Genomic DNA, 17414 nt, shown 5'->3' on the forward strand with positions numbered 1-17414 from the left:
TGCCGCTCAATACGAAAAGGGCGGAGTCAATATAAAAAAGATAGCGTAGTCTCCAGAAACATGACAGATTGTTGTTATTTTGTTTGGAGGCATTCAAAAATTGGGGGGAAAAGTGGGCGTGGCCTGGTTGTAGGATGGTGGGCGGTACATTCAGAGTGCTGGACTTGGCCTTTAAGGTACCGGAGGAACCGGGGAAGGACTCGGTTTGGATCGAAACTCCTCCCAAAAGAGTCAAAAGGCGTCTTCTTTTTTGTAGAAAGGCAACCAAGGGAGGAAGCGGACCGGTTAGGACCGGATTGGACTGTTAGCGGGGGTGGCCCAGGCTAGGCTAGGCTAAGCTAGGCTACGAGTCCCGCCTCTTCCTTCTCCGGATTCCGGTCACAGGCTTGTCACTAGCTGCATTTGTCCGTCACCCTCGTTGTGCGAGGCTTCCTGAGCCTGAGCCGGCCCCCCGCTCGGCCTCCTGGGCGGGGCTTGGTAGAAGGTCTGCATGGGGGCGCCGCGAGAACCCAAGGCGGGCCTCCCGGAGCTGTAGTACAGTTCTTCGGGGGGCTGGGCCGAACGGGGCGCCACTTCCAGGGGTTCCGGGCTGCTATCCGGGTAGGGCGAGTCTCGTAGGTTACCCACGCTGGTGTACGGGGAGGAGTCTCGGGCTGGCGAATCCGGCGCCCGACTTAGACTCTCGGTTAAGTCGGCGGCGTAGCTTTCTGATTCGTCGGCGTCGCTCTGGTAGAGGACGGATTGGGCTCGTTGTAAGAGGAGGGGCTCCTCCAAGGCTTTGTAGAGGAGTTCCACGTCTTGTGGCGCCCGTTGTCGGACGTCTCGGTCGTCCGGTTCGGGGACGACGCCCCCCCGAGGGTGGGCGCCGACCAGGGTGGCGCATACCCTGTCGCCGCCGGAGTCGCCCCCGCCTCGGAGGTTGTTGTGGACCAGCTCGGAGATGATCATCTTCTCGAAGGCCGCCGCGTCTGATAGGTTTCGACGGCCGCCGAGCGTTTCTGAGGTGCGGGGGTTGAGAAGGGGTGGGGGGCTGTCGCCGCCGCCCCCGCCGCTGAGGAAGTCACAGCTGCCGCCGCCACCGCCGCCGACGACTGTACCAGGGCCGCCTCGTAGGGAGTAGCTGTTGTTGAAGTTGCCGTTGAGGGGTAAGGTCTCCATTCCGCAGGGGTCGCGGGCCTTGGATGTGATTTCTGGAAATAAAAGAGGGGGATAGATAGGTCATAAGTTTGGACATGGTTATTTATTATTTTGTAGACCAATCTATTCGGTACAGATGGGTCACCTCTTGTGATGATTTGGGTAATTTTTAGACAAGTGTAGTGTAAATCAAGGCAAAAAATGTTAAGGCAGAAGATACTACTTACTTGGGTCTCGGAAGGTTCCTGTCCGTCCATTCGGAAAGCAGAATGAAGGAAAGACGGAAAGTGTCATTTAATGCAACATTAGTTGGCCACCATTAATGGAATGGAGAATCTATCTATCGCATCGTTGCCACCAGAGTTTCTCTTATGAAACATTGCCAATTAGCTTTGTAGTACTTCAACAAAACCTATACACATCTAATGGAAAAAGTTATAATTGGGTATGGCATAGTAGTAGTAGTTGCAGTAGTAGTAGCAGTAGTAGTAGGAGTATTAGTAGTAGTAGCAGTAGTAGTAGTAGCAGCAGCAGTAGTAGTAGTAGCAGGAGTAGTGGTAGTAGTAATAATAATAATAATAATAATAATAGTAGTAGTAGTAGTAGCAGCAGCAGCAGTAGTAGTAGCAGGAGTAGTAGTGGTAGTAGTAATAGTAGTAGCGATAGTAGTAGTAGCGATAGTAGTAGTAGCGGTAGTAGTAGTAGTAGCAGTAGTAGTGGTAGCAGTAGTAGTGGTAGCAGTAGTAGTGGTATTAGTAGTAGTAGATGTAGTAGTAATAGCGGCAGTATTAGAAGTAGTAGTAGTAGCAGTAGTAGATGTAGTAGTAATAGCGGCAGTATTAGAAGTAGTAGTAGTAGCAGTAGTAGTAGTACTAGTAGTAGCAGTAGTAGTAGTAGTAGTACTAGTAGTAGTAGTAGTAGTAGGAGTGGTAGCAGTAGTAGTACTAGTAGTAGTAGTAGTACTAGTAGTAGTTGTAGTAGTAGGAGTGGTAGCAGTAGTAGTACTAGTAGTACTAGCAGTGGTAGTAGCAGTAACAGCAGCAGTAGTAGGAGTGGTAGCAGTAGTAGTACTAGTAGTACTAGCAGTGGTAGTAGCAGTAACAGCAGCAGTAGTAGTAGCAGCAGCAGTAGTAGTAGCAGTAGCAGCAGTAGTAGTAGTAGTAGTAGTAGTAGTAGTAGTAGTAGTAGTAGTAGTAGTAGTACTAGCAGTGGTAGTAGCAGTAACAGCAGCAGTAGTAGTAGCAGCAGCAGTAGTAGTAGCAGTAGCAGCAGTAGTAGTAGTAGTAGTAGTAGTAGTAGTAGTAGTAGTAGTAGTAGTAGTAGTAGTAGTAGTAGTAGTAGTAGTAGTAGTAGTAGTAATAGTGACCATAAAACAAGCATAACATGTGAAAGTAATGATAAAGAATATGTCAAATGAATAAAAGAAGTTCATGTTAAAGGATTGTATGGCATTCTTCTTGGCTATTTAATGGCTAGCGTTTTGCAAGGGTGTTTAGAAAAGGGGCCCGCCCAGTTTCCCCCCGGTGATTTCTGGCAGTCAAACTTCACACACTGGTCCGATTGGAGACGAGGACGACGAGCAGATGGCAAAGTGGCTCGGGCTGTTTGTTTTTGCGCAGCCGGCTCACAATCAATTTCTCCACGCTTGACGCGCGGCGCCCACCGAGAAGCCGCCACAAAAAAGCCGGCGTCCGTTCCACCGTCTATGCGCGACTGGGGATTTCCCCCCTCGGAATTCTGGCGACGATCGGAATTGGATTGTCCGATGAGAAGTTGCCCGCGTGCTAATGGCGGAAACGTTTCACCGTTGGGAAATTAAAAGCCAAGGCAAAAATTGGTCCAAAAAATAAATGTGCTGTAATTACTAACAGGAATTCGACACTGTATTTCATTTGACGTCAATGCTAAAATGGGCATGTGTTAATGTAGGTCAATTAGGGCTACGTAAATTGTCCAAAAATGTTATTTTAACATATTTTATGAAATTAATTTCTTCTGTAACATGATTTGTAAATCATATTTTAGATATAAAAGGCCTGATTCACTCCAAGACCAACCCTAAACATTATGAAAATTAAAAAAATGATTTTAAAAATGATACGTATGTACATAAATACAAAAATTGACCGTATTTTCTGGACTATAAGGCGCATTTTTCAGCCTGTCATGTTATTCTTGTTACTAAAAAAAATATTATGATTTTTTAACGTATATTTGTGCTTTGTTTCTGAAATTAAGAAGTCACATTGCACTATAAAATGTTATAATACCGCCAAATATAAACTATATATATATATAAAAAGTTTTATTCTCTGACTTTTACTTCCATCTTACCAGCACTAATTATTATTTAGCATTTTTATACTTGCACTAAAACACCATATCTAACCACATTTTGGCCTCACTTCATTTTTTTTGTATATAAATATTTTTAGGATTATTTATTTATGTATACACTTCATGATAGCTTTAAATCTGTATAATGAATAATTATTTTTAAAAAATAACAATAAAAGTATTCAAATCAATTCAAATATGACAAAAAAGTCATTCACCTCAATTCAAATAAAAACTTTTAAAAAATAATTCATTTTCTGAACCATTTATCCTCACAAGGGTCGTGGATGGGGTGCCGGAGCCTACCCCTGCCGACTACAGACACTAGGTGGGCGGATACCATGAATTGGTGGCCAGCCAATCACAGGGCTTTAAAAAAATGCAACTTCTATAATTTTTTTCCCCCTCAGGAGCGACTTATAGTCCGCAAAACACGTTAGTTACCAATAACAAACACAAGGAGGCACTCACCAGTGGAGTTGAAGACGCCAGGCGAGGGCGGCGTGAAGCTCTCGGCCAATAGCGTGTTGTACGGAGACGTTCCGCCGCGGGTTTGTAACACCGGGTTCGCCAGAAGGTGGTTACCCATGGCTGCTATAAAAAAAAAAAATAAAAAAAAAATGTCCATAATCATAAAAAGCAACGCTCGCCGCAAACGCGTTTACACGAATTCCCGTGGACGGCGGCGAGTAATCACGCCCGAAATGACACCAATGTTTACAGTGTCTCCGAACGGGGACGTTTTTTGGGAAACGGCGCCGTTTTATGGAGTCATTTGGCGGCGTCCCCGTCGTAACCTTTCAGCAAAAAAAAAAACACAATCCCACGGCAAAGTTAGCGTTTGTCGCCATTTCGTTCCCTTTTGAGGGGGCGGAGTTAATGTATGCCATTATGTCGTCTCGGAGTGCAGCCATCGAAACGCAGTTAATTTTAGTGAGGAAATGCGAACGGCGGCGAAAAGACAAATAGAAAACTCGGAGTGGAAAAAAAAAGCCTGAGGCGAACAAGAAGAGAAATGCCATGAAATTAAAAAACGGGACGGCATGACGGAAGGGGACAGGTAAGCCCCGCCTTTCGCCTCACTGTTGTCAGGTGGAAGATAAAAAAGAAGAGATGGTTCGTCCAATCAGGTGGCTTCAATTATGTTTTGGTACTGCCAGACATCCAGTTGGTCACAAAATGAATCTGTGATGTCACCTTTATATTAAGCTTCCTATTGGCAAAATTTATTTGGATTTTTATATATGAATGTACATAAATTTGAATTTTAAAATGTATTTATTCAACTAATTAATAACTATTAGAAGGGGGAGAAATTGTTGATTGACAGATGACCAAAAAGGTTCATCTTGTCTTTTTTTAAGCTCCATAATTGCAAATTTCTTAGAATTTGTATGTAATTTATTTGAATTTTTTATGTAAAACTGTATATACATTTGAAAATTTTTGGATTTAATCAACTAATCAATAACTATTGGAAGAAGGAGAAATTATTGATTGACGGATGACCAAAAAGGTTTACCTGCTTTTATTTTAAGCCTCTTATTGGCAAATTTATTGAATTTTTTTATATAATTTATTTAAATATTTATGTATAATCAATTTGAATTTTTATGTAATTTATTTGAATATTTATATGTATAATCTATTTGAATTTGTATGTCATTTATTTGAATTTTTATGTAGTTTATTTGAATTTTTATGTAATTTATTTGAATTTTTATGTCATTTATTTGAATTTTTATGTAGTTTATTTGAATTTTTATGTAATTTATTAGAATTTTTATGTAATTTATTTGAATTTTTATGTCATTTATTTGAATTTTTATGTAATCTATTTGAATTTTTATGTCATTTATTTGAATTTTTATGTAATTTATTTGAATTTTTATGTCATTTATTTGAATTTTTATGTAATTTATTTGAATTTTTATGTCATTTATTTGAATTTTTGTAATTTATTTGAATTTTTATGTCATTTATTTGAATTTTTATGTAATTTATTTGAATTTTTATGTCATTTATTTGAATTTTTGTGTAATTTATTTGAATTTTTATGTCATTTATTTGAATTTTTGTGTAATTTATTTGAATTTTTATGTCATTTATTTGAATTTTTATGTAATTTATTTGAATTTTTATGTCATTTATTTGAATTTTTATGTAGTTTATTTGAATTTTTATGTAATTTATTTGAATTTTTATGTCATTTATTTGAATTTTTATGTAATCTATTTGAATTTTTATGTCATTTATTTGAATTTTTATGTAATTTATTTGAATTTTTATGTCATTTATTTGAATTTTTATGTAATTTATTTGAATTTTTATGTCATTTATTTGAATTTTTATGTAATTTATTTGAATTTTTATGTCATTTATTTGAATTTTTGTGTAATTTATTTGAATTTTTATGTCATTTATTTGAATTTTTGTGTAATTTATTTGAATTTTTATGTCATTTATTTGAATTTTTATGTAATTTATTTGAATTTTTATGTCATTTATTTGAATTTTTATGTAATTTATTTGAATTTTTATGTCATTTATTTGAATTTTTGTAATTTATTTGAATTTTTATGTCATTTATTTGAATTTTTATGTAATTTATTTGAATTTTTATGTCATTTATTTGAATTTTTGTGTAATTTATTTGAATTTTTATGTCATTTATTTGAATTTTTGTGTAATTTATTTGAATTTTTATGTCATTTATTTGAATTTTTATGTAATTTATTTGAATTTTTATGTCATTTATTTGAATTTTTATGTAGTTTATTTGAATTTTTATGTAATTTATTAGAATTTTTATGTAATTTATTTGAATTTTTATGTCATTTATTTGAATTTTTATGTAATCTATTTGAATTTTTATGTCATTTATTTGAATTTTTATGTAATTTATTTGAATTTTTATGTCATTTATTTGAATTTTTATGTAATTTATTTGAATTTTTATGTCATTTATTTGAATTTTTATGTAATTTATTTGAATTTTTATGTCATTTATTTGAATTTTTATGTAATTTATTTGAATTTTTATGTCATTTATTTGAATTTTTATGTAGTTTATTTGAATTTTTATGTAATTTATTAGAATTTTTATGTAATTTATTTGAATTTTTATGTCATTTATTTGAATTTTTATGTAATCTATTTGAATTTTTATGTCATTTATTTGAATTTTTATGTAATTTATTTGAATTTTTATGTCATTTATTTGAATTTTTATGTAATTTATTTGAATTTTTATGTCATTTATTTGAATTTTTATGTAATTTATTTGAATTTTTATGTCATTTATTTGAATTTTTGTGTAATTTATTTGAATTTTTATGTCATTTATTTGAATTTTTGTGTAATTTATTTGAATTTTTATGTCATTTATTTGAATTTTTATGTAATTTATTTGAATTTTTATGTCATTTATTTGAATTTTTATGTATAACTACATACATTTTTGAATTTAATCGACTAATCAATAAATATTGGAAGAAGAAATTGTTGATTGACGGATGACCAAAAAGGTTCACCTTATAATGAAAAATTTATTAATTTTTTATGTACGACTGCAATTAGAAAATGTAAAAAAACTCACCCCTGTTGAGGGTGGGCGTGCTGTTGATGTCCCCCGCCATGAAGGACGATTCCGTCTGCTTCCTAACGGTGTCGTTCCACATGCGGCGGATCCGACTCTGGGGAGGAAAAAGTAGAAAAAATAGTGAGTAAAAAAGAAAAAAAAAAGAAAAAACGCAAGTGTTTGTTGGTGGTGGTGGTGGGGGGTTCGCGAGGGGGGGGAGCTCGATTTTTACCGCTCTGCGGGGAAGCTGTAATCACAACTGCGGGGTTTACTATAAGCCACTAAGAAAACAAGGCACACAAAGAGATGACTAGCAGGCAATGCCATGTCATCAAGGAAGAGGCCAAATAACGACTTGATGTTCAAGACATGATTGCACCACTGAATACAGTCCCATTATGGCAGGAAGAAAAAAAACTGCAAAAAAAAAAGACAACAAGAAACGCTCTTTATTGCCTGCGAGAATTGTGTTTGCGCTGTACGTCTTTCCTCGCCTGAATGTTGTGAGTCGCTGCTGCACTGCATCAATGATTGCAACAAAAAAAATAGACCTTGTTAGATGGAGGAGGTCAAAAATCAGGCAAGGGATGGATATCCAGCAAAAAAAAGGAAATGAGGGAGGATGGGGGTCTTAATGATGGAGGAATATGAGAATTGAAGATGGGAGAATGTCATTTTGTTGGATTATTGTGGAGATTATTTTTGGGGGGATTATGGGTAAGATTTATTTGAACTTGAAATGCGCTTTTTGGTGATAAATAAAGATTTAAAAGAGTTCTTAGGTGGAAAAGGGGAAATAAGAGGAGTGTTGCTTAGTTTTTGGGTGGAAAAGGGAAAATAAGGAGGCGGGTGGCCTAGTTTTTGGGTGGAAAAGGGAAAATAAGGAGGAGTGTGGCCGAGTTTTTGGGTGGAAAAGGGAAAATAAGAGGAGGGTGGCCTAGTTTTTGGGTGGAAAAGGGAAAATACGGGGAGCGTTGCTTAGTTTTTGGGTGGAAAAGGGAAAATGAAAGGTGTGGCCTAGTTTTTAGGTGGAAAAGGGAAAATAAGAGGAGTGTTGCTTAGTTTTTGGGTGGAAAAGGGGAAATAAGAGGAGGGTGGCCTAGTTTTTGGGTGGAAAAGGGAAAATAAGAGGAGGGTGGCCTAGTTTTTGGGTGGAAAAGGGAAAATACGGGGAGCGTTGCTTAGTTTTTGGGTGGAAAAGGGAAAATGAAAGGTGTGGCCTAGTTTTTAGGTGGAAAAGGGAAAATAAGAGGAGTGTTGCTTAATTTTTGGGTCGAAAAGGGGAAATAAGAGGAGGGTGGCCTAGTTTTTGGGTGGAAAAGGGAAAATAAGGAGGAGCGTTGCCGAGTTTTTGGGTGGAAAAGGGAAAATAAGAGGAGGGTGGCCTAGTTTTTGGGTGGAAAAGGGAAAATAAGGAGGAGCGTTGCCGAGTTTTTGGGTGGAAAAGGGAAAATAAGAGGAGTGTGGCCTAGTTTTTAGGTGGAAAAGGGAAACATCTTACTAGCAAATATCGTTTTTTTTTCCAGAATTCCAATGTTTTGACTCACATTTTCTTCCCACAAAAAAGCAAACCTCAAAAATACGTGGGTTTCGCACTCACCTGTCGGTGTGCCGCCGCATGGCGAGCTTGGCTGCCGCTGTAGTAGCGGTTGTTGGCACGAAGACCCGAGTTTTTCATGGCGCCGTGAGAGCTGCTGGCGGAAGTGCGGCTGCAGCAGTACGAGTGTCGTAGGCACTTGCTGTATTCCTTGTGGACCTGCATTGGTGGAAAAGGACATCCGGTTTTCGTGGGCTGTTTGTTTGGGTGGTCTTGGGGAAAAAAAAATACCTTTTTCTGAAGAGCGCAATGGAAAATGAAGATGAACATGCCCTGGAAAGCGTTGAATGTGGTGAAAAGGTAGGCCATGATCAGCGAGTTCTCGTTGATGAACATCAAGCCGAAAGCCCAAGTTAGTCCCAAGAGGAATAACAGGGTGATGGCGCCCAAAACCCAAGATCTGGAAAGACAAAAAAGTGTAAGTTGTTATTTTACAAGTGGTTAATAGGAGTTTGTTTACTGTAGTTTCTGGACTATAAGGCGCACGTTTTTATATAGTTGGGCGAGGCTGATGACTGATACTTAAGTGCAACTTGATTTTTTGTTGGTTTTTATTTCCTGATTTGCAGTGCCAATTTAGCCTGTTACTCTTCATTTTAATATTGTTACTTTGATACTATATTTGTACTTTATTTTTAATTAAATGTCTCGCCCAAGAATCGGACTTAGATATATTTTTACTATTCATTTATGCAAATTATTTCTTAGAAAATGACAGTAATTAAAAAATTGCAAAGCCAAAATGCGACTTATACTCCAGTGTGACTTGTATGTTTAAATATATATATATTTTTTTATTGTTTTATTTATATTTTTAATTATTTTTTATTTTAATGTATTTCATTTTATTTTAATGTATTTCATTTTTATTTTTGTATTATTTATATTTGTATGTAATTATTATTATCGATATGTTACATAGTATTTTTATAGTATTTTTTTAATAATATTCTATTTTTTATTATATTTTATTTTAATTTTTTAAATCATTTTTTTATTTTACTTTTTCTATTATCATTCTTATTTAAATGACATTTTCCCTCACCATTAAGGACTGAAAAATACCTAACTAAAACCTGCATCTCAAATAACCAATTGAAATGAATGCAAATACTTCAATCCAAGACACAAACGCATGTTTTGAAGCAAAATAAACTCTGAACTTTCCGTATTTGACACGGCGCCCAACTTTTGAACTCAAAATCTGGTTTTATCGCGCCCCCCCCCCCCCCCGAGGTGGCATCAGTTAGCAAAGTGTAAAAGTCCATCTCACTTGATGCTATCCAGACGGCTGGAGTCAGGCTTGAGTGCCGACGAGTTTCGAATCATCTTGTGTAAAGTGATCATCAGCAGAACCAGGTTGAGCTTGGACGAGAAAAAGAAAGACAGAAAAAGAAAGACCAATCAAATAAAAGTGCAGCCGAGCCAAACGTACGCCCGTGCACTCTGCGTGACCTCAGAAAAATAAAGCCCGCAGATAGTCTTGAGGTTTGACTGTGCAATATCACAGTGAGCGCTAGACAGTAAAGCTAATACCATAATAACAAATGAAACGGGTCCAATGAAGCTCCAGATGAAGTAGTTATCCACCCGCAGCCAGCATCTGGAGTGGCACACACAGGAGACGAGAATTAGACCCCAGCGAGCACCGAGTCGGCTTCACGCCGTTATTCCACCGTCTCGGTGGAAGATAAACTACTAGTTAGGAGGATCTAATCAAAACTAATGCATTTTATTTTGTACTTAGACTAAGACTCCATTGGCTGCTAACCCTTTTACTTACTTTTCCTTCCTACTTATGTGTGTGAGCACTTATTCATGACTACTAATCTATGTTGACTACTTATGTTGTGGACTACCTATATTATTGACTATGAATATTTAATGAATATACCTATCTATGTTGACTATACTTATGTTGTTGACTTATGTTGACAGTACTTATGTTGGCAGTACTTATGTTGGCAGTACTTATGTTGGCAGCACTTATGTTGGCAGTACTTATGTTGGCAGTACTTATGTTGGAAGTACTTATGTTGTCAATACTTATGTTGGAAGTACTTATGTTGACAATACTTATGTTGACAATACTTATGTTGACAATACTTATGTTGACAATACTTATGTTGACAATACTTATGTTGACAATACTTATGTTGACAATACTTATGTTGACAATACTTATGTTGACAATACTTATGTTGACAATACTTATGTTGACAATACTTATTCCTATTGACTACTTATTCCTATTGACTACTTATTCCTCTTGACTACTTATTCCTCTTGACTACTTATTCCTATTGACTACTTATTCCTATTGACTACTTATTCCTATTGACTACTTATTCCTCTTGACTACTTATTCCTCTTGACTACTTATTCCTCTTGACTACTTATTCCTCTTGACTACTTATTCCTCTTGACTACTTATTCCTATTGACTACTTATTCCTCTTGACTACTTAAGTTTTTGACTACTGATCAATGTTGACTACTGATCAATGTTGACTACTTATCTATGTTGAATACTTATCTATGTTGAATACTTATCTATGTTGAATACTTATCTATGTGGAATACTTATCTATGTGGAATACTTATCTATGTGGAATACTTATCTATGTGGAATACTTATCTATTTGGAATACTTATGTATGTGGAATACTTATCTGTGTTGAATACTTATCTATGTGGAATACTTATCTATGTGGAATACTTATCTATTTGGAATACTTATCTATGTGGAATACTTATCTATGTTGACTACTTATCTATGTTCACTACTTATCTATGTTCACTACTTATCTATGTTAACTACTTATCTATGTTAACTACTTATCTATGTTAACTACTTATCTATGTTGACTACTTATTAACTTATTATAAAAAAAGCACATACGCTTTCTTGGTGCCGTAGCTCCTGTAGTCGATGGCCGCCGAGATGCCCACCACCAGCGCGGGGAAGCAGTAGCCACACAGGTAGTAGTACTTTTTGCGTGAGTATTCACTCTCAAACACCTCCACCAGCATGAGATAGAGCTGCACGCCCTCCAGGCACATCCAAGAGAAGGCGGCCAAGAAGAAGAAATGCAGCAGTCCGGCAAAAATGGGACAGGCGATCTGAAGCCGAGGAGGGGAGGAGAGGGAAAAGATGGAGAGAAGGAAGTTCAGGAGGAGAAAAGAGGAGGACCAAGACAGAAGAGAAGCTAAACTAGCAGATTGTGCAGCCAATGGGCTTCAAGTAGAGAAAGAAAGTGCCAAGTCAGTCTAAGCAATCCGATTTAAACCAATTTTATGTCTAAAAACGTTCATGGCAGTGGAATACTTTGATACAAATACATATTTTTGAATGATCTACCACTATCTTGAAAATTCTGCCTTAAACTGACATCTATTTTTACTCTTAGGTTTTTAAAACACCTAAAAATATGCACTTAAAGGCCTCAAATGTCAAAAAGAGAACAAAACGTCATTTTAAATCAGCAAAAAAACAATTTACTCTCTTAACGGTCTTCAGTGTCAAAATATTGTTTTCTAATACTAGCATAAGTATTTACTAGCTCTATTCATTCATTTTCTAAACCAATTATCCTCACAAGGGTCGCGGGGGGTGCCGAAGCCTATCCCAATCGATGGCCAGTCAATCACAGGGCACAAGATAAACGACCAATCATAACAAACGGCTATTTAAAGTGATCAAATTAGCTTAGCATGAATGTTTTTGGGATCTGGGAAAACCCACACAAGCCCTGGGAGAACATCCAATCATTACACAGGGATGACCCACCTGGGATCGAACCCAGGACCCGGGAAAGCATCTCACCTGGTAGTCAGTCTTGTCCACGCCGATGAGGAAGAGTAACTCGGCCACGAAAAGGTTGATGCACAAGTTTTTATGGATGGTGTTGCGGTCCGTTTGAAGGCCTCGTAAGAAGCAGAAGGTGGAAATGCAGATGGCCAAACACACCAGAGAGATCACAATGCCAACCCAGGTGATGACGAACAGGATTAGCTCGTGCATTCGGCCCTGAAACTGAAAAAAAAAAAAAAAAAAAACGTCATTGGGGAGGAGAAAGAACAAAATTACAGTAATACCTTGAGATAAGAGTGAGAAATTTGAGATATGAGGGAAATTCTGAGCTCATTTTTTACCCTGAAATACTATTTTCGTAAACTTGATCACGGTTATAACGCAAACTTTTTTAAATGTGTGTGGAAGGAAGTTATTTAACTTAAATTTAAAGTTTATGTTATTTTAGGTAATGTCACAAAAGTGTAGCGAAACACATGTGTTAGTTATTAGCCGTTAGCCGCTATCGTGTATCTCAAACTTCGTACACTAGTGGATGTAATAATGTCACATTTTATTGCAGATCATAACCACTAGAGGGCGATTTGTTAGTTTGTGAACATGAATTAGAGCAATTAAAAACATTTTTTCAATGTAATATCCTATTTTTTTTAAATTTTCAGAGGTTAAGAATGGATTATTTGTATTTAGTTATTTTAAATGGGGAAAAAATGATTTGAGATACGAGTGACTTGACATACAAGCTCGATACTCATATCTCAAGGCATTCAGTAATAGGAACGTGAGGGCAAATTGAATTTTTTGGGGAAATATATGCAAAGTTCTAAAGTATGAAGAGAAAAGATAAGCAAAAATGTCAATTTCTGTGTCTGTACTCACGTTAGTGTCGTGGTGCGTCATTAGCACGGCAAAGTTGGTCAGGTGACTGCACGAACAGGTGGTGTGCGTGGCGTTGGCGTCCAGTAGGCGGCAACCCTGAGTGGACCACTGACCAGTCATGGAACGCTCAGAATAGTTCCAAAAAGAGCAGTTTGGGCTGTAATAGTTCTCCAACTAGAAGGACACAAAAAAAACACAAATACTTCACTCATAGGGGCCAAGTTTAAAAAAAATGGGGGAAATTGTTTGTCATTTTTGGCCAAAATTCATTTTTTGAGTGCTGAATCCATGTTTTGGCATGTTTTGGCATGTTTTTTTGTAGAATAAACAATAAAATGGACAAGCTGTAACAGCTTGGAATGGATTTAATAAGCCAATGTTGGCTGTCAATAACGTTGATAAATGTATGATGAGTTTTTAAATGGTGGCCAAAATATGTGAAAATATAGATTTTTTTTGGAAGAAAAATTAAAAGTATGATTAAATTTTGCTTTTGTGCACATAGAATTGTTTTTAAAAGCAGCTGTTGGAGGTAAAGTCTAGTTGCATGTAAGAGTAATTTCATATTTTATTAGTTTGTTAGGAAGCATCAATTTTCTGTGGTAGGAAACGAGCACTTGGGCATTATTTGGAAAGGTTAATTAACTCTTAAGTCGCAATTAACGGTCTTTTTCGCCATCAGCTATTTGAACTTTGCAATAAAAAATTAAAAAATATAAAAAAAAACATGGCGTCTTATGCTTTCATTAGCTTTTTTAAGATATTGCGGTATGAATATAGAATGCAATCTCATTATACTTACATTATATAGTTATATCAAATTAGTTGAAATTAAATGATTTAAAAATATGTACATTTATTTACTTAAAAATAAATATAATAAATATATTCTATCATTAATTATACTCGAATAATCACAATAAAAACATTCAATTCAATTATAAAAATAGATAAAAACTTAAGCTTTTTAAGATATTGGGGTATGAATATAGGATGCAATTTCATTATACTTATATTATATAGTTATTTAAAATATAAATAGTTTAAATTAAATAATTAAAAAATATGTATATTTATTTACTTAAAAAATACATGAAATAAATATAATTAAATCATTAATTATACTTAAATAATGTTAATAAAATAATATAATATAATAATAAAAGCATTTAATTCAATTCAAGAAAAAAAAATGGGTCTATACAAAAAAAAAATAGATTTTTTAAATTTCGGCAAATAAGACTTCACTGGCAAAAACGCACCAGAATTCAACGGAAAAAAATTAAAATTAGCTTTTTAAATATCCTACCTGCAGATGTTTAAGCGTAAAAACCACCGGCTCAGTAAGAAATACACGACTGGATTCCTTATTGATGGAAGCCGAGATGACGTGGGAGTTGACAGCCAGTCGCCGACGGCCATGACCCGCCGCCACCGCCGCATCCGTCTTGACCGTGGCGTTCTCCGTGGACAGGAAAGAGCCCAGGTTCTTGTACAGGATAAACACCACCTTCACTTGACCTGCGGCAAATCAAATTCGTCAAAACGTGGGCGGGATATGCTAATGATGCTAACGGTAGCGGTCATACAAAAGGGGGGAATTGGCCAAGGTTGGAACTACGGATTGGATTGGTTGAGAGATTTAAACGTGGAATGTTCAGCCCTCAAGCGTTGGACCGTCTCGTATTATTTATGAATATTTCATGCGCGTTTTGTTTCAATCATTTTAAGGAGGCCCGGTTAGAATTAGGCCACGCCTCTCCCCAATATGTTTCTGGGCGGAGACTAATCGTTTTAGTGCGAATACTGCTAGAAAATAGCTCAATAATCGAATGATAATAATAAAAAATGTCGACCTAAATGGATGAAATAGAATTAGTTTCAACAATAGTTTGTTTTTTGGCAAAATGGCTGACCGTTGCGACTGTACTGCTTGATAGTGGACGCCGACAGATGGATGGCGCTGTCATTGGCGTGATTTGTCGGGAAGGACAAGTCCTGAAGGTCTCCTTCTGTGCTCAACACGTGGACTTCCAAATCTGCCAAAAAATAAAGACAAAAGACATTTAGAATAGGGGGTGTCCAAACTTTGTCATGTGTTTTATCCGTTTTTACCTATGTTGGGCGCCCTGTCAGAGAAGCGACTGCCATACATGTTGTTAGCCAATAGGAAGGCTCCTTTCTCCAGGATGTCCAGCAACATGGTGGCCGTGTGGGCCTGTTCTGTGACGTTCATGTCTTGCCAGGAGTCCAAGGCTTCTTGACGGAGGAGGTTGTCCACTGTCTGCACCACCGCCTTCAAAAAAAAAAAAAAAAAAGAAATACAAAGGCAAAATTCTCAAGTTTTTGTTCACATTAAAAACCCAATTTGCGTTTCACATCTCGTTTGTCAAAACAAACATATTCCAATCATGCTTTCATTTTTTGATCATGAAATTTTACTGTCCCAACGACTAATTAGCGAACAAGATGCCGCGTCCCCTTAGGGACGGTCTTACTTTAACGAAAGTGGACAGCTGGCAGACGAAACAAATACATTCTTACCTGGATGTAGGCCCGACACGTCCGCTCTCGCTTCTGGAACTAAACGGGAAGAGAAAATGGGGTTTTAGATGGAAAATGAGGACGGATGGATTTGGAAGTCTGAGTGGCGCCACCTTGTTGTAGTTTCGTGCGGCCGACTCCTTGTTTCCGGGCCTGAGGGACTGCAGTTGGGCGTCCAGGATGTCCAGGAGCTGCTCGATTAGACGTACAGATGAGCTGATGTCCCCCGCCTGGATCCGCCCTCGTGTGTGGTTGGCAAGCTCGCCGGCGATGTTGGCGGCGTTCTCGCCGCTTTTGATCTGGGTAAAAAAAAAAAACACAAAAACATGGTCTATAAATCTATAACACAAATTAATACATCCGCGTTTGTGGTGGCTCTTCTTGGAAATACATTTTGTTACGTGGTCTTGTGGAGAATTTACATATAATGTACAATTCTACTTACACATTTTTCAAGTTAGGAAAAAAGTCTTGGAACCAACTAATTTTGTAAGTAGAGGTGGATAATTTATATATAAATTATACCTCTACTTACGAAATGGTACGAAAAAAGTCTTGGGACCAATAATTTCGTAAGTGGAGGTGAATATTTTACATATGATGTACAATTCTACTTACGAAATGTTACGAAAAAACTCTTGGAACCAATTAAGTTCTTAAGTAGAGGTGGAAAATTTACATACAAAGTACATCTTCACCTATAAAATGTTACAAAAAGTCTTGGAACCAATAATTTTGAAAGTAGAGGTGGAGAATTTACATATAAAAGTACACCTCTACTTACGAAATGTTACAAAAAAGTCTTGGAACCAATTATATTCGTAAGTAGAGGTAGATAATTTACATATAAAGTACATCTCCACTTACGAAATGTTACAAAAAAAGTACAGGTAGTGCTGTATTGACTTTTTGATTGACAGCCACCATGTGACCTGCCACCTAAAAAAAAAAGTACTCGAGCCTCACTTGACTTAAAGTATAGCCACTTAATTAAGTAGCAAGAGCAGATGGGTGCTAATGAAGGGCCAAGCTCAAGTGAGTGTGTATATTAATAAGGCCAGCCTTGGAGATATGTAAATACACGGAGAGACGCGGCGGGATGGGGAGGGGAGGCCAGGAGGCGCCCACTCTGGGGTCTCACCTTTTGGGCTACCTGGTTGACCCACGGGGAGGTGCAGTTGCTCAGGTCAGGACCGCGAGGGTTCCAGGTCACCTGCTCGGCCAAACAATGGAACGAAGCGATACCTGGAGACCAACACAGGGAACAAATGAGATGCGTTAGCTAGGCAAAATTACGGCAGACAAAGTGACTGGCTTAATACTCGTTGGCTGCTTTTGACTGCTAGAGATGTCCAATTTTAACCAACAAATTGTGTTATTTGCCACTTTTAATAGAATGTGTCAAAGTGGTGGCCCGGGGGCCAAATCTGGCCCGGCGCATCATTTTGTGGGGCCCGGGAAAGTAAATCATGAGTGCAGACTTTCTGATTTAGGATCAAATTAAAATGGAGATTATAGGTGTATATT

The 17414-nt window shown here is 37.1% G+C and overlaps 1 protein-coding gene across 4 annotated transcripts in view; it reads right to left on the minus strand.

Moving 5' to 3' along the window:
* Nucleotides 1–17414, minus strand: part of LOC144208342 (adhesion G protein-coupled receptor L1-like) — a 102322-nt gene continuing 84908 nt past the window's right edge. For 2 of the 4 annotated variants that reach the window (XM_077734127.1, XM_077734130.1), the window contains 17 exons: nucleotides 17029–17132; nucleotides 16001–16186; nucleotides 15888–15926; nucleotides 15459–15639; nucleotides 15260–15382; nucleotides 14653–14864; nucleotides 13344–13517; nucleotides 12477–12686; nucleotides 11553–11773; nucleotides 10188–10254; nucleotides 9925–10016; nucleotides 8883–9051; nucleotides 8655–8810; nucleotides 7073–7169; nucleotides 3946–4068; nucleotides 1365–1382; nucleotides 1–1190 (listed from right to left, as the gene is read on the minus strand). In XM_077734127.1, the coding sequence (XP_077590253.1) occupies nucleotides 379–1190; nucleotides 1365–1382; nucleotides 3946–4068; nucleotides 7073–7169; nucleotides 8655–8810; nucleotides 8883–9051; nucleotides 9925–10016; nucleotides 10188–10254; nucleotides 11553–11773; nucleotides 12477–12686; nucleotides 13344–13517; nucleotides 14653–14864; nucleotides 15260–15382; nucleotides 15459–15639; nucleotides 15888–15926; nucleotides 16001–16186; nucleotides 17029–17132 (2984 nt within the window). In that variant the 3' untranslated portion in view covers nucleotides 1–378. The remainder of the gene's footprint in view (nucleotides 1191–1364; nucleotides 1383–3945; nucleotides 4069–7072; nucleotides 7170–8654; nucleotides 8811–8882; nucleotides 9052–9924; nucleotides 10017–10187; nucleotides 10255–11552; nucleotides 11774–12476; nucleotides 12687–13343; nucleotides 13518–14652; nucleotides 14865–15259; nucleotides 15383–15458; nucleotides 15640–15887; nucleotides 15927–16000; nucleotides 16187–17028; nucleotides 17133–17414) is intronic. The other 2 variants (XM_077734128.1, XM_077734129.1) reach the window with 2 other exon arrangements.

This window comes from Stigmatopora nigra, chromosome 15, assembly GCF_051989575.1.
Source record: "Stigmatopora nigra isolate UIUO_SnigA chromosome 15, RoL_Snig_1.1, whole genome shotgun sequence".
Taxonomy (NCBI): domain Eukaryota; kingdom Metazoa; phylum Chordata; class Actinopteri; order Syngnathiformes; family Syngnathidae; genus Stigmatopora; species Stigmatopora nigra.